A 27,285-nucleotide genomic window follows, 5' to 3' on the forward strand; every position below is an offset into this window, starting at 1 on the left:
CCAGAATTGCTGTTTTTTATTTTCAAAAATGTACAAAAAGCTTGATTTAACTTTCTTTAGAGATAACCAACATGCCATTTTCTAAACGATTTATTTATTCAACCGTATTCAGTTAAAACCCCAACATAATCACGCAAAGGTCACTCAACCCCCGTCCTATCCGTTCCCAAGGCCTGCTTCGTTCGTTAGAGCAGCAGCATGGTCATAAATTTCCCTCACAATCAGCAGCAGCAGCAGCACCGCCACGGCTTTTCTTCGTAAACTTTTCGTACAGCAAACCGCCATCAACATCACATTGGTTATTTTATTAGCAACATAGAGTTCCGAAACCAGAACGAACGTCGACTGGCTCGCAAAACTCGACTTGGCTCGCGCGCATAACGGACCTACTCATTTGCACTATTAATTTCCAGGTCCCAGCAAGCCTTGGCGCGGCTGACCACGGTAGACAAATTGGCAGCAGACCAGACCAGAGGAGTGCTGGGTGCGATTTCGAGCTGAAATTGCAATACATGCCGTCGTCGTATGTGCGAAAACCGGTCACCCTCACCTTCTGGTTCAGCAAACAAAAAACCTGTTTGTCCAGATCGATTCGCAGAAGTTGGGGGCAGCAGTGTTGCCAAAATTATTTCGTTTTATCGAAGTTTGATTCGATTAATTAATAACCGAAAGAAAGATAAAATTCTCCTTTCACCAAACAAAACCCACTCCCTTGCGGTCATAATCGCTCTTTTTTCGCCCTTATCAAAGGCCCAAATCGGCCACTTTTAACGAGTTTCGTCGCCGCCACCGATCAAACGGAACCGAAACGGCGATAAATAATGTAATCTTGAGTGCGCTGGGCTCTCACTTTCATCGCCATTCTGCACTCAAAAAAAAAAATAAAGAAGAAAACCACCGCCATTTAATGCGATTTGTGCCGCGCAGTAAACAGGAAAGTAGTGGCCACAAATCTTGATTTATTGGCCAATTCAGCCGGAACGAGTTGCCGCCGAAGGGAGAAGGGAGGCGCTGCAATAGATAACGTAACGATAACCATCGACTTGAATCGGGGGCAACTGTGCCATAATGGCAGATTGGGTTAACATTTGACAGATCGCCATTATGGCGTAGCAGCTGCCATAAAGTGTGTTTTGACATTTGGTCAACAACGGAGGCTGGCTCCACTGTCAAAACACACTCTGTCAGACCTACCAAGATAGTTTGCCCCCACAGGTGATCACACAATGTAACGAAGGTTGAGACCTCGGTTGAGACGTGACTCTACGGTCTCGCTAAATTATGGACCCAAGCGTTTCAACTCGTTAAGGCACCAAAGGTGGCAGCTGCTGCTACCATGGTTACGGCTTCGAAATCAGAGTTTAGCCCAGATAGATAGGAGTGTACGGTGTCATTGACTGCGGCATGGCAATGTAATTCACACCATTGAGTCCGGGACGCCGCCGCGGCGCTCCTTCGCGTGCTAAGTGGCCGTTTATCGTGGCGGTCAGAATGTCCGAGGGGTCGAAATCAAGGGGCTTTCCCAAGGGGGATGATTGGGGCTATTATCTTGGTTTGGATAGTTAATGTCTGTAAAATTTGCATTTTGTTTGAGCTTAATAGTTGTAGCAAACACAAGTCGCTAAAATATGTTAAATTTATGTGATTTTTATAGATATTCAAACAGATTTTACTCTGGCAGCACTGTTCAAATGACATTTCCCAGGAAGAAAATCCGAGTTAACTACGCTTGGAGTTTTTGGAATTTCTTCTCACATTTCTCAAAACAGAGTGAGAATGGAAACATCCTATTCTCTTCCCAGACTAGTTGCTGGTTTGCAGAAAATCTATTCGTTAAAATTAGGAGATAATAAAAACATTTATGTATGTATGTATGTATGTATGTATGTATGTATGTATTTGAACCCCCGTCTTGGCAGGACTTGGCCATGACCGCAGTATATTTCAACTGAGACAGTTCGGTTAGTAATCACCATTAGCCCGGGTCAAAAAAATTAAAATTGCTCAAATCAAAAAGTATATGAGATTGCCCGAAAGAGTACTCAAAATGGGGCCTCCAGCCCAAATTTCAGCCCATTTGGTTGCATTGCTCTGTACAAGTCTGTCGTTGAGATTTAACGACTTTTGCATACCATGGGGTCCAAGGGGATGGTCTGGGGCACAATTCCTCTGAAGGGTGCAAGATGATCCGAAGCCTCTAATTTTGCCTAGAAGCAGATTCATTCCGGCGTCGCCGAAATTCTCATGGTCCCAGCAAAATACACAGGGATAAATCAAAGCACACTAAGAAGGCTGCCTTGATCAGAGGACGCCACATGTCAATCAGCCACCGCGTGGCAGGAGGGTTTCTCCAATTGTGGCTTTAAAAGTGATTCTGTCAATGTTATAACATTTCATTTAGTCAGATATTTGTGCAAAAACACTTTATAAACGTCAAATATCATTTTAAACCCTAATTTCCAGATACCCTCCTGCCACGCGGTGGCTGATTGACATGTGGCGTCCTCTGATCAAGGCAGCCTTCTTAGTGTGCTTTGATTTATCCCTGTGCATTTTGCTGGGACCATGAGAATTTCGGCGACGCCGGAATGAATCTGCTTCTAGCCAAATTTAGAGGCTTCGGATCATCTTGCACCCTTCAGAGGAATTGTTCCCCAGACCATCCCCTTGGACCCCATGGTATGCAAAAGTCGTTAAATCTCAACAACAGACTTGTACAGAGCAATGTACCCAATTGCTCAAGTTTTACGGGTTAATTCTCATTTAAACTTGTTCCTGCTCAAGGCAAGCCAATTTTCAACCAAATGGGCTGAAATTTGGGCTGGAGGCCCCATTTGAGTACTCTTTCGGGCAATCTCATAAACTTTTTGATTTGAGCAATTTTAATTTTTTGACCCGGGCTAACCACCATATATCTCAAGAACCTTTGAAGCGAATACCTTTCTCTGGCTAACGATTTCTTCTGAAATTGTACAGACATAGATCGGTAATGCAGATGACTCGGGCCAGGCAATCCACGACTTCCTCGTTCAGTTCATGAGTATATGAGATGGCTCTGGGCTGATTTGAGACGGTGTTAGTAGTTATATAATGGTTTTGATGTGTTATACCTTGTGACATTATTTCGCCACTACGGATCAATTCAGTTCTAGAGCATTAACTCCATGATGGCCGACTGGTTAGCGTCCCAGACCATCAATCCAAAGGTGTGAGTTCGAATCCCACCTGATTCTTAAAGGTTTTTTGTTCATATTCAAAGTTCAATTCCTGATTAAAAAATTTCAAGGGAACCGACCGGGATTTAATCCCTGAACCTTCTGATTTCGAGGCAGAAGCCGCAACCACTAAGCCACGGAGCCGGTTAGGAGATAATAAAAACATTTATTTGGATAAAATCTGATTAAGAATTACACAGAAATAAGTAATTTTTGATAGATCTTATCAAAATGATTCAGATTTCCAATTCCAATGATTCATGCTTTGGAAACTTTTAACAAAAAATCATTCCAATTTGACAATACTCTTATAGCTTGACATTTTGCATTTTGCACGTTAAACTGAAATTCTCAATCTCTGAGTTGTTTAAAATCAGAGTTTTTTTTCGAAGCCTAATGTGGGAAAACATTTCATGAAACTAATTTTAAATATAAATTGCTTGGAGCTTAGTTGTTTTTACCTGGAGTCAAGAATATTTAAATTTGTTTAAATAATTTAATAAAATAGAACTTCCTTAGAAACACAATGGAGCTAAAAGTTACTCAAAACTGAGTGAAAACTTTTGTTTTGTTTTTACAAAAAATTATTCAAAACTATGATTTTGATTGACTTCAGGTTCACTTTTGTGAGAGAGATTTGAGTTTGCAATTCTTACCCGGTTATCTGAAATGACTCATTTCGGAGTTGTTTTCACTCATGGTTTGAAGATTATTTTTTTAATCAGCTTAGAGTTATTTTAGCTGAAATTTAATGATCAGTGTTTCGCAATTTATGTAAAATAACTAATTGGGTTCTAAAATGAAGCTTACATTGCTGATATTATTGTTTACAGCGATATGGCTTATTTTTTTAGTACAATGACCCTTTGTACGACCACAATGAGTTCAATTTTGAAAAATTAACCTCGCGGTCCTTCTTGACAGAAAAGATCCTACTTGACAGCACGTTCCAAGGGGACCATAGTTGATCCATTTAAAAAAATGTTGTCTTGTCATTATGTTGTTTTGCATTAAAATGAAAAATAGTTATCAGAAATGGTTTTTGGTCGTGTTTTTTACCGTTGTACACAAAAATTGACATAGGGCTTTAGTACCCAATTGAAAATGATCGAAATCAACTCAGAAAGTAGTTATTTTTATAAGCGTGCTCATAATATATCAGTTTCTGAGAGCTGTTTATAAAAAATACAATGACCAAAACTTTGGGAAAATATTTGAAGCCGCCTAAGATAGCTTTCCTTCAGGAATGGTACAGAGTAATTATAATTTGTGTTTCTTTTTTTCTATCCAGCTTTTTAAGCAAAAATGGCGTTCGAATGGCGGACGCTCGAAATGTCAAAATCACGCAGCGGTACCAAAATTACGAAAAAAGTGTGCCATGGCATGACAGTCGCATTTTTTTTTTCTGTTGGTGCTACTGCGCGATTTTGACATTTCTCAAAATACATTCGTTTTACGGTCGTTTTTTTTGAAATATTTAAAAATAATTAAAATTGAATTTGTAATCGAAAAACAAATCCAAAAATTGAAAATTGCACCGTTTTCAAATTCAGGTCAATTATAGGTAAATTTTCTCGGAAGGTTTTAATTTTTCAACTGTTTACAATCATAATTTTACACCATTCATGAAAATGTTTTTAATATTGTTTTTTCATTGCTGAAAACCTCGACATACCTTATCTAATCTACATACCTTGTGATTGTAGTACATTCAAGTATCTTAGAAAATGAATTACAAAAAATAAAGTAGCCAGGCCTACTGCGTTGCATTAACGGCAAATACAAATCACATTTCTCAGAATCAACAAGGGAGGAAGGATGCGTGGACTTACCGTACCAAACGGTCCGAATAGTGTGATATATAAGTGTAAAAGAGGCATATTTCATATAGTTATACTACAAGAATGGAAGTGTAATTTGGAAATTGGACGGTTATTTCGTTGGATAGCAAAATCTAAGTCCTGATTATTAAATGTAAAGCTGATAAAGACAATATTTGATTCATAAAGTGTGGTTGAAAAGTTAGAATAATAAAACTTTTAAATGAGATTCCCGTACCACAAGTGACGAACCCGATTTTGTCCGAGCAAATCCAAACTTTTCTCTTTGATGTCATAATCAACTCTTGGCCCGAAGGAAAGCCGCCGGATTGAAATTCCTTTTCGACATTCCGCTTGCACGGCTCGTTAGGCATGAAGTTTTTAATAATTCCCTCCCCAAAGTGGTGATGCAATCTCTGTGTGCAACAGACATTCCACTGCTGACGACTGACTGTGTGATCAATCGATTCGCTCCCAAATCAATCAGTTTGTTTTGATCTTCCCTCTCTCTCTCTGGTTTTCCTCACAGATCCGAGCTCTTTAACGGGTCTTTACCAGCTAGGCTGTGTTGTTTCTTGTCTCTAACATTTACAAGTGCCAAGCCCATAGGGAACCCACGAATCGTTGGGAAACGTGGAGTTCATTAGAAAACAAGCGGTTCAAAAATAAACCAGCATTTAATTGTCTCTCTCGCTTTCGGTGGCGCGGCACCCATAAATTGAGCATCCTCAAATAAAATAAAATAAAAACTTTTTTCGAACAAACATGGTAATGGGCGATGGGTCGCGATATGATAAAATGTTTCGTTTCGTCCATTCATTAGACCGCGTAAAGGAAGAAAGAAAAAAAACTAAAAAGGTGCGCAAGGTGCTCTTTCCGAGGTCGAAAATTTCTCTTTCGCTCCCTTTTTACTCAAACCGAGCCCGAAAATCTTTTTTTTATCACCTTTCGACTGCGTTGTTTCACACTTTAATGGGCACTTTCTCGGAAATAAGGTGCCCCACCAACCAAGATCAAGGCGGGCATCAGATGGCTGTGGGCCTTTTATCCAGCTTTTTTGATCAGATAAAAAGGTTCTAACTTGGTGTGCGGTGGGCGTGTGTGCACGGTGAAATGGAAGTGAACAATTTAGATTAAATTTTGATTTTAGAAAAATGTAAATGCATACAAATTTGACAGAGATTACAAATTTGATGTTTAAAAAACAAAAAAAGTGGACACAAATTTTCGCATTTGAATTTTTTTTTAATTTCTGCAAATTTCACAAATTGTAACAAAAGAGCACAAATTCGTCCTCTGACATCAAATTGTTCTCTCCAACAAGCTTCCAGAAAAAAAAGTGAAATATTAAAATTTTAGAATGGGCTCAAAATTTGCAAGGTCCACTTTAAAACAGGCACACATTTGTCGATTGGCACAAATTTTATTTTGCTTAGGTGGATGCATTTTTACAATGCAGCAATTTTTAAATGAGCACAAATTATCATAATTTTGAAAGTGTCATGAATTTAGAATGGGTTCGAATTGCTTTTGTGAAGTGCCTAATTTAAATGGGCACGTTTTAGTATCACAATTTGATGTAAAGGCAATAGCATGTTCTATCGCACATATTTTATAATTCTATTATAAATTTAGTACTAATGCATATTTTATTCAAATGTCATAGATTTGTAAAGAGTTTATAACTCCAATTATGGGCACAAACTTGTTCATTTTCTAACTCTTAAAAATATGCATAAATATGTGCAACAAAGTGTTTTCATTTTTATCAAAGAACAAGCGAGGCACAATTTTTTTTTGCTCGCTAAAAATTTATTCCAGAACAAATTAGTGAGATTTCTAAAATTTAAGTAAAATTGCAAATATGGGTACTTTTACAAAAAATGTCCCTACAAAAATTTGTACCCACTATAATTTGCTACAGGGCATATATTAAAATATTTTCAGAAAAGGCACAAATTTAAAACATATTTTTTGGTCATCATATTTTTTGAATGGGCCTAAATCGTTGTCCTTTTTTGAGAGGACATAATTAAATTTGGGTCCTTTTTTTTAAATATGTATGACACTAATTAAAAAAAGGACAAAATATTTAAAAAATGTGTTGATTAAAATTGCACAAAATGTTAGATTACATGCATTTGGTGTCTTTCACTTTTGGGGCAATGGCTGTCAATGATTGTTCTGAATCCAGGGTCCAAAAATAGCAAATTGAAATGAAAAAAATAATCACTATATGTAAAATGCTTCTACAAACAACACAAAGAAAACCATTTTTTGATTGAAAACTTCTGAATCAAAATTTGAATGTTTTTTTCTAAAACAAACATGGCTGCCAAATGGTCGATCGGGAATGGTGCCTTCCAGAGCCTTAAGAACTTAAATTTCTGCATGGGCAATTTTTTAATTATGCCACAAAATTGTTCAATTACACGAATTTGAAAATGTACACAAATAAGTCAGGCAACAAAAATGCTTGAATGAGCACACATTTTTCTAGGGCTCTAATTTTGAAACGTTTTTTTAATGGACTTAAATTAGTTCATTTGCACAAATTTCAAACTTTTTACAAATTTTAAAATTGGCTAACTTTAGTAAGTTTGTACAAACTTGAAGCTTTTCACATATTTGGAGCCTAACATTTTGAAAGTGCACATAACTTTTGTAAACAAGAAATGGAAGGCACGATTTCTTCAAGCACATCAATTTTCAAAATTTGCACAAATTTGTTCAACAGTTTTTAATTGGAAATTGGTACAACTAAAATTAGCTCAAATCAGCAAATTTGCTTAAGCTTTTAAAATACTTCTCTCATTTCACAAATTTAAAAATGGGTCCAAACCAGATAATTCTCTCAAATTTGAAATTTTCAAATTTGTAATATATAAAAAAAAACAAATATTTCTTCCAGCGCACATCTTTTCAAATGGGCATACATTTGTTCAAGTACTTTTAAATTGGACACTGGCACAAATCCTGTAATGGGCTCAACTGAGTTTCTTTACAATTAACGAAAAAAAATTATGGGGCTAAATTAAGTTAATCTGCACCAGTTTAAAACTTTTCACATATTTGTTTCTTCTGACGTACAAATTTTAAAATGGCCAAAACTTGGTTAAATTTGTTTTCTAGTTGGATACTGGCACAAATTTTGAAATGGGCTTAATTAGTGAATTTGCACAAATTTACAATTTCTTATCACATTTCTTCTAGTGGACAAATTTTTAAATGAGCACAAATTGATGTTAGATTACAAATTTAAGATTTGTTCACATTTTCATGTAATTTTTTTTTTCACCGTGTTTTTGTGCACTGTCGAGAAAAGTGGACTCACCTTCTCACCAAAAAAAAAAAGAAAACACCACAAAGCTAATAAAGAACATTGCTTTATGTTTGGAAACCAAAGGAAACCCAGTGAACCAAAAAGGAACCCCGTCAATAATGACGAGACCGGTTTAAAGCCCCGAACCCAAAACAAGAAGAAAAACACTCTAAAAGCGATTTAACGAATTATTCTGAACCCCTAATTACGCACCCAAAAGCACCGCTTGTTCCATTAAATTTATTTCAAATTCGAACGATTTTAAATAAATCACACGACCCCTCCGCTGCACTGCTCCCAAACAAAGGTGAGCCGGACTTCCGGTGGACCGCGCAACCGGAAGCTGACCCAAAATCCGCAGCATCACAACAAATGGCTCAAGGATTCCTTCCTAGTTTGGTGCAAAAAAAAAACAAACTTCAATCGCGTACGCAGGTACCGAAACTGGCCAGAACAAAGTAGGCTCAGAATTTCGGAAGGGGGAACACAAAAAATCACAAGCAACACATGAGAACACTTCGTCGGTCGGAGTCCCACGTTGGTTTTTGACAGCCGCGCACTGCTAATGCGATTTACCTTTCTCAGTTTTTCTTTTCTTTTTTTTCGGCTGTTGTCATGGATGACTCAACCGAAAAAGAGATTTGCCTTGTTTGCTTTTGGGGTCATCTGTTTTTTTTTCGGTTACCTTCTTTTGATTTTTTTTTGCTGGTGTCAGCTGTTGATGGTTTGAATTTTGGGTAAATCTTTAGAAATGGATGGGTGAAGACGATTTCTGTTCTTAATGATTAATCAATCTTCAAGCTGTTAAAAATTAACTCGAAAAAAACACGCTCAATTGCAACCACGCAAATCGCTCAACTGCAAAACTGAACCGTCCAACTTTACCCATTCCAGCGCACAGAAGCTCAGAAGCAACTTTCCACAAAACTTCACCAAAGTCCAAAAACGACGGCGAAACAGTATAAGTCGAAAACGGTTTGCTCGCAAACATTCCGAAAGAGTTTAAAAATTAATTTGTTCTTCGACTTTATTACCACCACCGAAGCGGCAGCAGAGTAGAGCTCGGTGGAGCGAAATTCCTCGCCGGAATTGGGCAGCACAGCAAACTACTCAAACTATGTGTACTCACCGTGGGTCCATCGTAATAACTTTTCGCTGAGGTTTGCTTCACAGACTGGAGGAGATGGGAATTTGGAGAAGGTTTATGCTTTGAAAAATAAGAGCAAATTTGTGGAGGTTAACAGTTGAACATAACTCAATGTTGGTTCAAAATTACTCAAAAAATTGAATTTAATTATAAATTGAGATTTTTTTTTGGGTTAAAAATATTCTTTCTTGATATTTCCTACTCATCGTGTACTTTTGACAGACTGCGACACACTACAAAAAGTACGTTTCTAGCCATAAAATGACCAAACTCTCGTCACAGTGTACCTCTATAAACAAAGAGCTGTCATGCAATCAATGTGCAAAACTAAACATTCACACAACAACTGGAGCTTAGTACAATCAAAATTGAATAATTTTCTTAACTCAATGGTCCTGAAAGTTGAAGTGTCATGACCAATATCCTATTTGAGTTATTGCCACTAATCTTGTATTTTTTGCTAACTCAAAATTGGGTAAAATCAATGCAAATAAATTATTATGATTGAAAATGTAAGAAGTTTGCAATTTTGAGATGTTTGATGTTTTAAAAAGTAAGAGTAAATTTGTGAAGATTTTCAGTTGAACTGAACCCAATATTCAGTAAAACTGATTCACAAAATAATTAGTTTTCTATAGTTGAAAGAAATATTGGATAATTTGATTTATTTCTAGATATTTTCTATTAGACTTGTACTTTTGACAGATGGGGATGGCGATTTAGGGGAACTATACCCTTTCTCAGCCTATTTCTATTATCGGCCTATCAGCACTTTGATCATGAATTACAGCTTTAATAAAGTTTTTTTGACTGTCCCAAAGTAATAAAAAGCTCAAGTTAAAGTGAGCAAGCATCTTTTCATTGTTGATACATCTGAAAATGTTGATTTAATAGCGGAAAACGGCAAAAGTGATGAGAATTTGTCGAACGGCTTAGTGTGATTAAAATGGGTTTATTTCCCCTATGTTTTAAAAAGTAAGAACAAATTAGTGGAGGTGGCAATTTGGAGATTGACCTAGTACTTATGACAGACGTCCACATGTCTGTGTCCCCAAATCCCCCGCCCACACAAAGGTGGTGTCCCCCTTTTTCCGCTTGCTTAGGTTTCACCCGAACGAAGAAACTTTAGCCGCGATAATTGAGATTTTCTTCTTGCGGACGACGACTTTTTTTTCCATTCGGTGGGACCCATGGCATGGCATGCTTCGTCGTCCCCGCTGATGAAAATTGCAACACTGCAGCTCTTTGGGGGGAAAAGCAGCAGCGGTGAAAAGGTGAGGTTAGCCACCGCGGTTGTCATGTTTACATTACTTTCTGCCACCGGAATATTGCACTTTGTTGGTTGACTTTTGACAGGAGTTGAGGAGGAAGGGGTTTGTGTTGGTTCAATTTGAGGTTGATTAAGCTAGTTGACATGTTCCTCTTGTAAAGAGGAATTGGGGCAGGGTTGCCAGATTTTTTTTTAAATTCTGATTTTTTTTTCGATTTTTTTCCACAGACAAAAAGGACAAGTCCAAGTCCAAGGAGAAGAAAAACAAGGAAAAGCAGGAGCAGCTCACCCCGTCCAAAGATGTCGCCCCGAACGTCAAGTGCGTGCTGGTGGGGGACGGCGCCGTCGGCAAGACCAACCTCATCGTGTCCTACATCCAGGATCGGTTCATTCCGGAGTACGTTCCGACGGCCTTTGACAAGTACAATGGTAAGTTAAATGTGACGATTGAAAAATTAAAACGTTTAGCAACACTGCATGCAATTTCCATTATACCAGTTCAATGTTGTCACATCTAAACGTCAAACGTCCAAACTCTCAAACAGGATTACCCATTTTTGTAATCAAAGTTACCCAAGCTTTAAAATTAAGCCGAAAATGTACCTAAAAGGGCGATTATTTCCGCCAACCTGCCCAATTCCGGCGCTAGAATGTTAACCTAATTTAATAACACCAAGCTCAAGTGGCGCACTTGCCATCATTCAAAAAGGAGGGTTGCGATGCCTGCCAGCATTGTAGCCATCATACATGAAGGAACTCGCTTCCTGCCGGCAGCACTGGCTGGAAGCACCTGCAAATTAAATTTATTAACATAATCCTATTTTGCCCTCCAAGAACCACGGTTGTTCACTCTGCTTTCCGACTGCTCCGCAGCAGCAGCCCGTCTCGGAAAAGGAGGAGGAATTTAAAGCACTTCTTCTACCTCCACTTTGAGGAGGAGTAAAAAGAAGCGAGCAACTCTCGCGTGTAAAATTTACTTCACATACATGTGAGTTTTACGTTAGAGTGTGAGTGCACCATAAATCCTGGTCGCGAGGGGGTTTTCCCCATTCTGAATGAACTCGAATGCAAATTAAGCTCCCTCGGCAATCCCCGGGACGGAACAAGCGAGTGCACACTTGCACAAAATCTTCATATTTACATTACAAATCCGGACTGTTACAAGTTTGGTGCATGAATGGAAATGTGTGTTTGTCCTTTCTTGCTTCTCCTTCTTTTTTTTTGAGAATGTGCAGTTCAGCGGAACAATGGGTTTAAGTTTGGTAATAAAGTATTCATCGCCGCAGGAGGAGATTCTATTTTGGTCATAGATGTCAAACATGATTTTACTCTTTAATTTTACACGTTACTTGAAGATTACATTTGTTTTTATGTAATGGCTTTTTTAAAGTAGTTCAAATTTAGTCAAAAGTTATCTAATTTGGATAAGAATTTTATTTACCAGTTCACTCCGTAACATAATTTTAGAGTGTTTTTTTTTTTGTTGACAAGTTGTATAAGGTACCGGGGGGATGGCAACCCTATTCCGACCAAAGCAAACTGACAACAGTCGACATTAGCACGGTTGTCAAATGAGAGCCCACAACAAAAGCACTAGCTGTCAAATGGTAGCCCATAACAAATCATTGTCTGGGTTTTTGATTTTAAAATTTTCCGCAATTTAAACGATAAATTCCTGAAAAAAACAAGTGAATTATGTTGCTGATGGCAAATTCTATCATATTTTTATAGATTCCATCCCAATATTGGCTGAAAATTCATATCGATTCATTTTTTTCTTTTGGTCGACAAAACAGTGCGCCCGTACACTCAGAATCGGCATTACACATTTTCGAGTTTGCTTTTACACATTTGCATGGGACTTTTGAGTTCAACCAGGATAACACACTTCGTGTAACCATAGTAATATGTATAATACTGATTGTCAGTGTTTGTTTTCTGAACTTCCAAGATGGCGTCTTCTTCGCTACCCCCTGATATGTACACACTCAGAATTCGATCAAGCATCACCTACTCTGAAATGAGTTATCGGTGAAAATGTCAGATTTGAACTCATTTCTGAGTAGGTGTGGTCTTTACGAAATGTGAGTGTTTTTTACAGTACAAAATTTCAACTGACTGTTTAACAAAAAATAAATTTCAACTTTTCACACAAACAAAAAAAATCCGCCTGTATTTAGAACACAGTGCTCTTTTTGACTACCGAAAGCAGTTTGGTACATCAAAAGGTTACTAATTGCACAGGATGCAAATAATACAGATGCACAATCACATTCGCTGCTGGCAAAAAAAGGACATTAATTCTGAAAGGATTCGATCAGCAAGCTTTCTTCTATGTACACGTGATGAACCGTCATGTCACGAAGCTAAATAAGTTAATTTGTATTGTAAAAACATGAATAAATGTTTCCAGAATAAGCGTGTGTATTGGGTGAATTTTCAGCCATATAGCCAGTGCTGCCGGCAGGAAGCGAGTTAATTAAAAAAAAAAGAATGTTGGAAGGTTGCGTTACATCATTAAAGAACGTTCTTTTTGTAACTGAATACTCTATAAATTTTTTTTAGAGTGTATGTGTAATGTAAGAATATAAAATAGGCGGAATATTTTTGCCGTTGGACAGCAAGTTTTTTTTCGCCAATTTATGATTTAAAAAATATGGGATTTTTGGAATGTAACTGAAATTTCAATAAAATTCACCAGAAAAATAATCCTGATAATTTTTCTGGATGTAATATTTCACAAAATATTTTTTTTTTGAATTATATTGAATTTTATGAAATTAAATTCTAGTAAAAAAAAATCATTTGTGAATTATATTTAACAATTGCGTGACATAATTTATGGATGAAGCCTTTCTATTCAGAAATTTACCAACACATTCAATGTATGTTTACATAGCACTGGGGTTTGTTTGCATAAGATTTGCTATCTGTTTCTAGCAAAAGTTTTTTATCAGCTGACATATTTTTCTACTAACCACTCGATATGTCATCCAACATATTTTGCGAGACTGTGACAGCTCGAGCTCGGTCATTGTTTGCAGTAGAACACTGTGACAAGAAGTTCGCTATTTTTGGGTTAAATTATATTTTTTCACGGGACTGTCAATAACACACAAACACAAAGAAATTATTGTGTTGGCCCTAACATACAAAGAAATCAATCGATGTAATACATAAGTACTATTTGATAAGCGTGCTTAAATTACGTATACGTAGAATGAGTGCGAAACTCTCAGAAAGCAGCGTAAAGAATTGTTTTGGTATTGTCGTGTAAAAGTTGAAAATAAGAAAAATATTCAGTTAAAACATATTTTTCAAGTGATCATTAAATAATGAGAGGGGAATCCAAACAGGGTGTCAACAATATAAATATTCAATACTGTCACTTTTGAAAATAAATATATCACGACTGCTGTGACACGTGCATCCAACCGAACGGATCTCGTGCGTACATCCGCGTATTATGAATATTTATCAGTCATGTTTACACCGCGGCACTGCCGTTGACACTTGCATAATAAAATTAAGTTTTTAAAAGGTGTAATGAATTTATTAAAAAAAAATCTTTTTGATTTGTTAGACAAATTTATTTAAAAAAAAGTTAAAGGAAGAAATTTTTAAAAGTTCTTATATTTGAAGCCCTTTTCAAAACTTAACCACCGGTAATTTGCAAGCCGCCGCGTCAGTATGGCGGTCCCTCAGAGACTGCATGGCGCGCGCCTACTGCGACCTTCCTCTCAAGCCAAGAACTCACCAGACCGGTCCCGCAGGAGAAGCGTTGGGGATTGGGGGCGGGCATCTCCGCCGTGAAATGTTGATAATTAAACATTTACAACACTCTCCTCCATCGTGATCGAACGGGCCTCGTTTTTAATTTCGCAAATGGGCGCAACTGGCAGTAAAAATAGTTGAAAAATGGCAGAAAGTGCACAAAAAAGTGTTGAGGAGCTTATGTAATAAAATTTATTGCTCGCGTGTGGCCGCGGCCATAAAGTAACGAGATGGCAAAGCTTTCTTAACTCGCCGAGAAGGTTTGGCAACACTGCAGCGCATCTGTCAAAATTGGGCGACCCGAGTTGGGTTAGATTGGAAGTGTCAAATTTAGGCACGTTAAAGTGAGATTACCGAACTTTCAATTAAATTTAACCTTCCTCCGTCCAGCTATTGGATTATCGGAAGCAAATTGGCGTAACTTTCAAACTAATCCACCCGAAAAAAAAAATCAAATCAATTAAATTGTTTGCTTTTGCCATCCGCCAAGTTATCCTTTTCGCCAAGTAAATTCGATTAAACGACTCATCATCGTCAAATAAGTATCACCGCCAGGCAAAAGCCCTTTTTACCCGGAACTTTTCGGTCGCTGGTTTGAGATTCCAAACCGATGATAGTCATAATTTATTCGCCGATAGCCGATCTCCTCTTGCGCTCCACAGAGTCAGCCTAACGAGAACGAAAAACTTAATTTGATACCCAATAACGATAACCTACTCTCTTTCTCTCTCTCTCGTCTGGGGCGTCCCGCGTGCTGCCTACCTTCCGGGCGCGGGGGTTGCTTTGAAGTTTCAAAGTCTCGTTCTGGTTTTTGGAATTTGAAGAAGGAGGAGTGGGGAGGGCGCGGACAGCAAAGTCGAAAATTGAGCGAATAAGTTTCTGGCGTTCCGAAAAGTTGCTCCTTTTCCATGGGTTTGGCTCCGGCAATCGCAGTAGTCTTATCTTATCTCCAGGATCCAAGTGGGCTGCGGGAATGTTTGGCAGTTCCGCCGCCATCTTTGATTTTGCTTAACTCCCCCAACCTTCGGTTGCGTGATAGTTTTAGGACGAAAAGTTGGTAACTTCAAAGGGGAACTTTTTTCGGAAGAAATTTTCAGGCTGGCAGCTGGTGCCCCTCCGGGACCGGTCACCGGTGGTAAAAGGGTTGATGAAATATTAAAACCATCTCGTTTGAAGTTTGTGCTTTGGAAGAATTTTGCGTAGGAGGCCTGGAGTAGAACAAAAATATTGTGTAAGGAAGCTTTCAATCAATTTGACGTCATCAGTTGAGCACTTATTTTTACACAGAGAGTTCCTGGATTTTAAAGTTTATACCAAAACACAAAAACACAACATTTTGATTAATTTAAATTAGTAATTAAATTAGTCGCTCCCAATCACCGTGTACCATTTTGACAGCTGCCCGCTACGCTCGTGTTGCCAGTTTGGCATATTTCCACAGCAGCTATCAAAACTGTATAATCACTCATTAAACAGTACAACTTGTCTCATCACTGCCAGCCCTCGATTGACCATCTGTCCGTTCACCGTCGTCGGTTCCGTTATCCGATTGGTTCCACAATGAATCAACCTGCGCCGTTTTGATCCAGTTCTTTGTGTGTTACTTTCCTTCGCTCGCTCATCAGCTGGGCCCGTCCTTATATGGTGCGCTGCCCTTTTACGGAACCAAATTGCCCGCAAAGAGAGAAACAGGTCCACGACGGAAACCAGTTCTTCCAGCGATGCCTAGCTCTTTCCCTTCTTTTTTTGTACTCCCCATTGTGTTTGGTCACCCTAAGCCCTCGACTCTCCATTCAGTTAAAGCTCCGGCCATATTTCGGTGTTGTTTTGCTCCTAACCTCACTTTCTCCGTTGCGATTGCGACGTTGGTGTTCTGTTTCAAACGCCATCCAAGTAGGCTTTCGGATATCTCCGGAATTGACGAGTATTATTAGATTGTTTTAGATACGGTTCTCTTTCATCCGATGCCGCCGCCACCGCCAACTGCGATGCGAAATAAATAACAGGTGTCAATTATGGGCGATTTTCTCACAATGACAGCTCGGCGCTGTCAAAAGTGCGCCATTATGGCGCTTTTTCTTTCTTCTGCTTTGAAATAAAATCCCACCGCTTCTCCGGCTCGCCTGACGCTGCGGCGATTATATTGTTGAGGGCTTCATAATTCCGCCATTTGTGTGCGGGCCCCGGGTCCGTCTTATCTGCCCGGTTCGGTCTTATCGCAGGACAGGGCACATCTTCCGTGGTGGAACTTTCGTTGGCTTTCTTTTGACCACTTGAGACCAGATGGTTGGGAAGACATTGCCACTTTTATTGAGTGGAGGCCGGACTTCAAAACAGGCTGTTTTGGGGAAATTTGGGCGATTTTTTTGCTTTAATGAAAAGATAAACATCAAGTGCTTTGACCTCGTCAAATAAGCAAAACATGTTGACAATTTAGGATTGATTCTGAATGGACGAAACCTTGTTTCTATTTTAACTTTTCTATTTTAAATTTATTCTGACTTAAATTTCATAGGCGTGTAATTGTTTTGACAGCTTACAACAAATGAAACAAAAATATAAAAATTACCCACTTTTTGACAGCTCAGCCCCAAGTCAGCTGCATCGACCTCGTTTACGGGCCTCTGTTAACCCAAAAACACACAAAAAAAAACAATGCAAAAATTCCCGTTTACAAGTCAAATGACCGACACGATAATAAAAGGCACTCAACCTGGCAGGCCAATTGAGTCGAGACGCAAAAAAACAGTGACATTTTTTTAAAATTCATGTCGCGGTATTGATAAACATGACTTTTGAATATTTTCGCTCACGGGAGAACACGGTGCTGTAAAAAGGAAAAAAAAGATGGAAGGAAATTAACAAACTGGTTGTAATAAAATGTTTTCTGGCGAAAAAAAAAAGAGTAAAAACAACTCTTTCATGTTAAGAGCTGCTGCTGCAAGCGAAATATTTTCATGTTCTACCATATTTATTGGCAATAGGGGAGAGGAGTCTACCAAATAAAAAAATACCAAACAAAAGTGACCCGTTCCGCTTGAGCGTGCACCAAAACGTCAAACTCTCCTACTTTCAACCACACACGCGCGCGCTGCTCTGTTGTTGTCAGAGGTGCAAAGAGAAGAGCAAAAACAAACGGAGCCTCGACAGAATTACACAAACACACGCGGCGGCGGCAGCGATGTCGATATTTCCTCGCTGCAGCTGGCCACTAGTCGACTAGTCGATGGCGATATTGGTTTGACCTCGTTTCGATAGCCGCGCGGAAAGGGCCTTGGGACAGCTGCTGCCGTTGGGGCTGACCCGCGGGGCTGATCTGACAGACGCGCAGTAGGCTAGTTAGTAGCGGTTGTAACGTTGAGTTGGGTTACTTTGGGCGGATTTGTGGGTAATTTAGTGTGAAAATGTCGTTTCGCTTTGACAGTGTAGCAAATTTTCGCTGAAAAAGTTTAGGTCCACTCAATTTTACTCAGTTTTGACTAGAAATCAATCAGCCTGCTATGCGGTACTGCTGTTGCCCGCCTTCTACGATAATGATTTGGCCCAAAATCCGGTATTTTGACTCCATTAGAGAAAGCAGAGTGGGAAGGACGGTCAAAATAAATATTGTTTGTCAGTTCATCAAACGCCCGAATCCATTAATAAATCCACTCGTCAATCAATTTGCATAAATAGTGCCGACGAAGCGCCCTCGCGGATTGTTTGGAATCGCCCCCAAAGTCAGACGTTGGTCAGTGTTTTATGCAAATCCTTGCGCACACGCTAAATCGAACCTAACCGTTTCTGGAGAGTATCACTTGGCGTGACCTGCGGTGAAGGGTAGATACGGGGGAAGCGACTAATTGGGTACAATTGGCATCAATCTGAATTGATTTGATTATGGGGCAATTTGAAAGTCAAATTTGAAGTGCGAGTTGCTCTAGTAGTCTGTGAAATGGAAATTGAATGCGAGCCAGTTTACGGCAATTTGCGATGATTAGTTTATCCTCACACTCACACACACGTACGTGCAGATGGTCATCGATACATTAGTAAGTGTGTAAAGGTTGTCCGACATAATTGACAGTAACGATGTAACCTTTGAAGTACTTCGGACTGCAGTAATTAACCAAATTAGCAGCGATTTTGAATGAGCGTTCTTCGATCGTGTACGCTGTCATTGCGCACTTACCCACTTTTGAGTAGGCTTCAAAGTTTGAAATAGTAATTGACAAGTGTCATACCCCTCTCCTCCAGAAATAACGAACTCAGCAACCCTCCTCCAAACCAAACATTCAATTTCACTAGGAGAGCAGGTGACAATGACACACAATTATCCCCAACCTGGAGCCATTTTTCACCTGACTTCTTCCGGTTAAGGGGTTCGTCCCACATCATTTCCTACCCCCCTCCTCATAGATCAAAGTAACCCTCGACGACATCTTCACAGAAGAACGTCAAACACCGTCGTATCGGCCTACTACGACGTGCGACCCGCATCCGACTTCGGCGGAGAAAGTTCGCGACAACGGGAGTGAAAATGATCCAATTCATTAGTACCCTTCCGCGCCGTCACGTGGCGCCACCCGCAAAAAGTGACTGCGATTAGGGTAACTGTCGCCGACTGTGCCCAAACAAATCAACCTAACCCCAAAATTGACTCCCCAACCCTGGCGCTCAGATTTGGGTAGGAGGTGAGAAATCACACGTTTTTCCTCTTACCCCGCATAGAAAAAGCTCAGGTTGCTTCGATGTCCCATTGTTTCACAAGCGCAGACTAGACTAGTGGGATGGGTAAAGTGTCACGATTCTGTGACAAAGGTGTCCCTCTACTTGCGGCGGGACACAAAAGGATCGCCGCGTGGTCGATCCCTTTTCACTCGCGCGTAATGGAGAGGCTCCCCTTTCTGTCGGGGTGGGTGGTCCTAACCTGGACTTGCAGGGTTAAATTTTAGCGTGTAACTTGATTTGTTCAGATTTAGGGACAGTGTCCCCAAACTTGACGATTGACAGCGAGCTTCACACTCAGTACACAACTCACGATATCCATTACGGTGTTGGGATCTGTGAGAAGGGTCTCTCCTCGTGGGTCTTCTTGTTTGATGCTTTGTTCTTTGTTTATAATGGTTCCAATAATTGGAGGTTTTTGAGAGGGATTTACAGGACTTTACCACACTTGACTTGAAAACACACAGATTTACAATCTGATCATAATTTTTAAAATATCCATCATTGTTCGATCATTTTAAGCGGTTTCTGTTTGCTTAAAAACTTTCTCAAACAAATTTATTTGCTTTCACTCTATGTTAATCAAATTTGGGTAAATTTGTTCAATTCTTTTTTTTCCAGAAATGAGTTAAACTTATGCAAAATTTCTTTTTTTAATATGATAATTTTATAAACATTCTTGGCGTGTATTAAGATACGTTTAGTTTAGCTTAAGATTTGGAAATAGTTGCTGTAATTTTGATATTTTATGTCTGTTTACAGTCACATCCAAATTCCGATAGTTTTCGTGAAAACCATACCTACTCAAGAAAAAGTAAAGGAAGCCAATGTTAGAATTAAGTAAATATCACTCAAAATATTCCGAAAATCACGAATACTAAGTTGTCAAACCGTGACAATCTTCACAATTTCAACACACAGATTTATTTTTTGTGTTAAAAATTTTATGAATAAGTTTTGACTATTTTTTACTCAACGTTGAGTTATATTTTGACGAAAACTGAGTTTTAAAATCGGGACAAACTTCAAAATTTAATCACACAAACTTATTGTTTGCAAAAAATATTGCATAATTTTTACTCAACTGTGAGTTCGATTTTGACGAAAACTGAGTTGAAGTTTGTCACCGTGTCAAACTTAAAAATTTTGACAAATAGACTTATTGTTTGTTTTTCAATTTAGATATTTTTTTAAACTTTTTTACTTCTCTTTGAGTTAAAGTTTGTCAACTTAAAAAAATTGACACATAGACTCATTGTTTGTTTTTTTTTTGATGAATTTTTTTCAATCAACTTTGAGTTCCATTTTGACGAAAACTGAGTTAAAGTTTGTCACCGTGTCAAACGTCAAAATTTTGACAAATAGACTTATTGTTCGTTTTTGAAATTTTATAGAAAATTGTTTGACTTTTATTTCTCAACTTTGAGTTCGATTTTGACGAAAAATGAGTTAATGTGTATCACCATGTCTTTAAACATACCGTAAAACGGGGTGACTTTGATAGCCGGGGTGACTTTGATAGGTTTGAGATTTTTCCGCAAAATGAAATGTACAAATTAAATACGTACGGAATGGTTTGGAACCATACTGACCATGGTAGAGAAGTACTCAATTTTGAACATTTTGAAAGGTTTAAAAAGTTAGTTAACTATTACTAAGAAAATGTTGATGAAAGGCATTATTTCAAACTTCTCAAAGTTTCATGATTTTCTCAATGAACATGATTTTGAATCGGAAAATGGAATACATTTTCGGATTCTTTGGACAATTTTTTACTTGGAGAAGGTAAACTTATTTTGTAAATATTAAATAATATGTGTTTTTGAAACATAATTCAAAAAAATCTCCAGATTTATAGGCAATTTCAGTTGAACAAATTTCATATGAAATGTGAAAACTTGTGATTCTTGCTTCGAATTCAGTTTAAAATGTAATATAAATCGATAATTTTATGAACAATACTTGATTTACTGAATTTCAGGCAAAATTACGACTTTTTAACAACTTTACCTAAAATTTATAAGTATTTTGTTAAAAAGCCTTAAAACTTAGTTAACTTAATATAAACATTGATTTTTTTTCTTGAAAACTATATCATCAACCTTAGTGATGGTTCATTTAACGTAAAAATGAAGTTTGAACACCTATAATCTTATTTTAAAAAGACTATGACTATCAAAGTCACCCCGAAATTTAAAATGAGAATTTTTAACGTAACTATTTTTCTGAACATCATAGAAAAATAACTTTTTCCAGAAATAGTGTATGAACTTTGTGTGGCCTACCCCAGTACATGTTTTAAAAATAATAATCTTGAGAAAAACCTTTCCAGTTGGGAAATATTCCAAAAATAAATTGAAATCCTATCAAACACAGAAAAAAATAATGTAAATTTGGAAGCTGTTATTTTGGAAGGTTGAATATTACCCCTTTTATGATGTAATTTAACCTCAATTTAGACTGAAAAATTGACATTACACCAGAAAAGTGGTAAAATTACACATTTCCAGAGGTAAAATTACACCTTTTTTCTGACATAAAAGATGTACCCCTTCCCAGATGTAATATTACCATGATTTTTTTTTCTGTGAAGTTACCCCGGTTTACGGTACTTCTAAATTTTGTCACCCAGACTTATTGTTTTTATTCAAAAATTAATTTAAAAAAATACATTTTTTACTCCACTTTGAGTTTGATTTTGACGAAAACACAACAAACTTGACAACCTTCAAAATTTGGACACACATACTTATGATTTGTGTCTCAAATTTAATAAAATAATGTTGCTTTATTTCTACTCAACTGTAAGTACACCAATTATCATCATGCTCGTTACCTTCACACAAAATTGCCCACTTTCTTCGCATTGTTTTGGTTATTTTTTCCCTCCATTCGTACGTATTTCCAAAGTGCATTTTTGCTCTCTTCTGTTTTTCAATTTTTATTTTCCCTACCCCCCAAGTAAAGTGAGACCTGCAGTGGATGAGCACGATGATGATGATGCCTCAATTATTGGGAAAATTATCCGAGCTCACTCCCGAGAGTGAAGGGTAATTTTGATCTGTTTTTTACCTAATTTTTTTCGGAGGTCACTACTCCCCTGCGGGGAGAAAGTTTAAGCCCCCTAGTGGGTGAGTTGCCATATTTTGCCTTTTGGAATGTCAAACTACTCAAAATTGGGTTTAGTTAAAATAAAACTCAGTTTTAATTAAATCTGAGTGATTTTGGTTTAGGGTGTACTATATTTGCTCCCAGCTGTCAAAAAGTGAGTAAAAATAACTAATGCTGTATTCGTTTGGGCAACCTACCTTAAGCTTTGCAGAGTTTGACAGTTGGTTTCAAAAGAGCGCTACAAATGTTATCACGGAGGAAGCAGCTCTCGTTTATTCAAAGCCACATTATTTTGGATTAGTCTTTAAATATTCAAACCCATTACAATCAAGGCGTGAAATTTCAATTTTCCATATTGAAATTTCATTGGTAATGGTGGAACGAATCTCAACGAGCAGTGCTGCCAGCCTAAGCCCTTTAACGATCCAAAGCCCTTTGTCGAGCCTAATTTGCATATCTCCCATCGCATTATGTGGCCGGTTCGATCTGTCCCCGTATCGCAGCGCAGTCGTATCGCACAATGACCGCTCTATCAGAGTTTCCAAAGTTTCGATGTCACACGCACACACGTTTTAGCAGTCCAACCCTACCCACAAGCGCTGTTTATGGCAAACTCTCTTTCTCGATATCTCGATAATTACTCGGCACTCTATTCAACCCTCGGAGTATCTGTATCTGGCCATCGATCCACCCTCCCTCCCCCGAGGGGGTGATGCCGGACAAACCAGACCAGACGGAACGAAACGGAATATGTTTATCGATGTGTGTACTTCATTAAAGTCATCGCATATGCATGAGGATATCTCGGATGGGTGAGGATTCAAAGTTCGAAACACTGAAAGTATCTCGGATTATCTGGCCGGGGCCTCGCTTGCAGCGGCAGAAAGGTCATGCCAATACGATTTCCATAAACGATTTTCCAGCCCGACTCCGGGAATCGAATCTCCAACGATGCGCACACGAGCCTTGGTCACAAGATAATGGCTTGGAAAATCTCCATAATTAAGATATCGGAGACCGGCGTGGTCTCCGTCAGAGAGTTTTTAATCAAGTTGTAGCCGCGCGTTTTCATCTCTCTCTTGTGTTGGTCCAACTTGGGAACGCCCACACACTCTCCGGTTGAGGTCTGCGTCATAATTTACGGAGATAAAAACAACTCGACGTTTGATCACAAGGCACAGCGCCGACAACGTCGGCCAGACTCGGTGGCACCGTTGGCAATGGAGCGATTCCCTGCTCGGATTGGCCGCAATCGATCAATTTGACCTAAAGTTTCTTTTATAGTTTTGCAAACAAGTTTTGCTAGCGATGTGTAAGCTGAGTGGTTTCACCTTACAAATGTCATAATTTGCTGTTGTTTTTAAGTAAATAAGTTTTTTTTAGCGGCGTGAAAGCTTGCTTTTTCAACCATAGAACTGTACAAATGTTGCGTGACATTTCCGATCGCTAGAACCCTACAAATGTTTTGCTGATATTAAATCAACCAGACTCTGTTGCATCGTTGCCTTAGGCATATTAGGGATTCCTTGCTCGAATTGGTCTAAATGACTAAGATCTAAAAGTTTCTTTTATAGTTTTTCAAACAAGTTTCGCTAGCGATGTATAAGCTTGACGGTTTCACCTGGGAAAGGTCAATATTTGTTTTGGCGATACATAAGCTTGTTTTTTGGATGTAGATTAGTCATAGAACACTACAATTGTCGCGTGAGATTTTCGATGGGGCCCTACAAATGTTTCAACCATTCTTTTTTCCAGTGGACGTCAGCGTAGACGGGCGGCCGATCTGCGTGACGCTGTGCGACACCGCCGGCCAGGACGCGCTCGACCCGCTCCGGCAGCTGTGCTACCCCGACTCGGACGTGTTCCTGCTGTGCTTCTCCGTCGTCCAGCCGGAGTCGTTCCGGTCGGTGGCGGCCAAGTGGGAGCCGGAAATCGCCAAGCTGCGCCGCGCCGCCCTGCTGCTGGTGGGGACCCAGTCCGACCTGCGGACCGACCGGGCCACCGTGCTGAAGCTGCAGGTGAGGGATTTTGTGGGGGTTGCGGGGGAAACAATGGTAAATTTGACAATTGTTTGTTTTGTTTTCAGAATGAAGGGGAGAAACCAGTTCCGGTGTCGGCGGCGTGGGATTTTGCACGCAAAATTGGAGCCAAATACATCGAGACTTCCTCGCACAAGAAGGTAAGTTTTCTAAAATGTGATTTTGTCAACAACAACAACATTTTGACTGAAACTGCTCGATGTCAAGCTACTGAAACTCAGTTTTTTTCTGGGTGAATCTTTTTAAAAAGTGACAGCTCTTTGTTTACAAAAACATCATACACGCTACTGAGAAACTACGCAGTTTTGATTAATGTCGGACCCATTTTTGCAAAGGTTTCTAAGACTTTTTTTGAAAATGACATCAAATTTATAATTAGAAAAAAAAAATCATCAAATTTATAAATAGAGAAAAAATTTCAACAAATTTATAATTAGAAAAAAAATTTCATCAAATGAGATTTTGACGACACCCAAACAAACCCATAATCGTAATCCAAGTGAGCCGATTAATCCAGCAGTGCGTGCAAAGCTGTCAAAGATCGCACTGTCAAGATTAAGTCAGCGCCTGCCCCGCCCGTCACACCCGCGGCACGTCAAAGCTATCGTGTGACCTTGCCCAACCACCAAACCCATCAAAAACGGACAAACAAACAAAAAAAAAAAAACGGAAGTTTTTGGGGACTTTCCTGTTTCTCCAACCTCACACCAAAAGCCACGCAAAAACTATAAAAATAAACCGGACGACGGGGAGGATTAAGCGCAAAATGTTTGTTGTCAGGCAAAGGTTTATTATTTTTGCTCAGCGCGCGAACGTCAACAAACTTGTTTGCCCGCAACTCGGCGCGGTTTGGATGTTTTCGCGTCGAGAGCGCTAATCTGGTGGCCAAATTTGCAAACCGCAAATAAACTTCCATACTTGTTTTTTGCTTGTTGTTGTTTCTGTTTCGGAAGCAACAAATAAATTTAACCGGCAACACTGCTGTCAATTGGCTCTGTCCATTGAACTCGAACTTGACCGCGTCGTTGCAGGCTGCTTGGATGCGCGATAAATATTTATGACGGAGATTGAGGTTATGGACCACGCAATTACCCGAAATAAAGCTCACGACCGGTGACGTTGGTCACGATTTGGAGGTTAGGGTCGCGAAATAATTCAATAATTTTCTCCTCCTTTTTGCCCCCCACTCTTTTTTTCTCAGGAACGGATCAAGGAAGTGTTTGACACCGCCATCTGGGACGTCCTGCAGGCGCGTGAATTCAACCGGAAGCGACCCCTCTGGAAGCGGATGCTGTGCCTGACCTGTGCGGATGGCGATTAGGGGTGGAGCAGGGTGGGAAATATCACATCACAAAAGTACATCACGATTACGAGACTGGATAAGATTTTTTTTGTTTTTTTTTTTTTATGTTTCCGTGTATTGGAGGATAATGTTTATTTTGTTTTTTGCTCACCGGAAAAACGGTTCCGTTTGTAATGTTGACAACTTTTTTGTATTATTTAGCACGTAACTAGCCTAACTTATTACCAAGTGACAATACCGCAATGCTCATGGTACGACCCCGGGTCATAGACTAACCTTCCAAGACTGGCATCACTGCTGTCAAACTGACAGCTGCCATAACGGCGTCCGGAAGAGTTTTGAAAAAATGGTTTATGAACGAAATTTTGTACAGTGTATAGAGTGAAACCGAGTTGAGCTCGGTTGCAAGCAAAATTTACTTCCATCGAATATTTAGGATCTATTTTGAAACACACCAATTAAGTCGTAGAGAAGGTTGAAACGATTACAAGAGTCTTCCTCATTCAATGAAAACAGCAAACTGTCAAACTTTAGCGACAGTTTCAATATTGTGTAATGATAAACGTAAAATATCACAATTGTATCAAGAAACCTGATTATAAAACTAGAGATTGTTTAAGAAAAAAATATATATTTGTACATTCCAGCTTAAAAGTTTAAAAGAAACACACAAAACAAGGTTCAATCTTGCCCCCGTCTATAATAGTTTATTATAGTTCGAAAACAGAAGAGACGACTGACAATATATCGAAACAGTGCATAAATCACCCCTGGAAACCGTCCACTGAATTGCGAAAATAGAGAGAAAGCCCTTCAATCTTCCAGCAACTCCGGTCAGAAAAGTAATGACACTGCATAGAACGAGATAGACGCCACTGTTAAAGGGAGGTAAAACCGAAATTTATTCATCCTAACCTCGATTGTGTCTGTCCACTCTCGGGGACCCATTTTGAGCTTATTGTACGACACTTCCTATTAGACCGGAACGAACAAGCGTCCGGTGTTGGGGGAAAATGGTTCCTGTTCTGGGCAGTGTTGCCAACTTGTTTAAAAAGTTAAAAACTCAAAAATTCAAAAAAAAACCATAAGTTTTTGAAGATTTTGAACATAGAAATATGATTTTTTTGCAATTACTTAAATTCCTAAATATTCTAAAAATTTCTTTAAAATTTTTAATTTTAGAAATATTTAAAATTCTGAAAAGTATGAAAATGAAAATATGCAAACATGAAAATAATGCAAATATAAAATTTAGGAAAATCAAAAAAAAAAATAAGAAAATTATATTTTTTTGATAATTGTTAAATATATTTCTGGATTTTTTTTTAAAATTCTGGAAATTTTGAAAATTTTAACAATTGTGCCTGCTCTAAAAAAATTTAAAACCCCGAAAATTATGTTTTTTTTAATTGTGCACATTTTGTTAATTCTCGAAATTCTCTGAATACTCACATGCTCAATTGTCAAAATTCTAAAATTCTCAAGATTCTGAAAATTCAGAAAATATTGAAAAATTCATTAAATCAATACTTCTTTAAATTCAATAAAATCTGGAATTTCCTAAAAGTTCCTAAATT

The 27,285-nt window shown here is 38.6% G+C and overlaps 1 protein-coding gene across 3 annotated transcripts in view; it reads left to right on the plus strand.

Annotated features, from left to right (window-relative positions):
- The window catches only part of LOC120418347 (uncharacterized), a 172,022-nt gene that overhangs the window by 19,599 nt on the left and 125,138 nt on the right, over positions 1 to 27,285 (plus strand). For 2 of the 3 annotated variants that reach the window (XM_039580698.2, XM_052711313.1), the window contains exons 4-7: positions 11,003 to 11,203; positions 24,122 to 24,384; positions 24,453 to 24,545; positions 25,607 to 26,475. In XM_039580698.2, the coding sequence (XP_039436632.1) occupies positions 11,003 to 11,203; positions 24,122 to 24,384; positions 24,453 to 24,545; positions 25,607 to 25,726 (677 nt within the window). In that variant the 3' untranslated portion in view covers positions 25,727 to 26,475. Of the gene's footprint in view, positions 1 to 11,002; positions 11,204 to 24,121; positions 24,385 to 24,452; positions 24,546 to 25,606; positions 26,476 to 27,285 lie in introns of those variants that run through there. The other variant, XM_052711314.1, reaches the window with a different exon arrangement.

The sequence above is a fragment of the Culex pipiens genome, chromosome 1 (assembly GCF_016801865.2).
Source record: "Culex pipiens pallens isolate TS chromosome 1, TS_CPP_V2, whole genome shotgun sequence".
In the NCBI taxonomy this organism is placed as follows: Eukaryota; Metazoa; Arthropoda; class Insecta; order Diptera; family Culicidae; genus Culex; species Culex pipiens.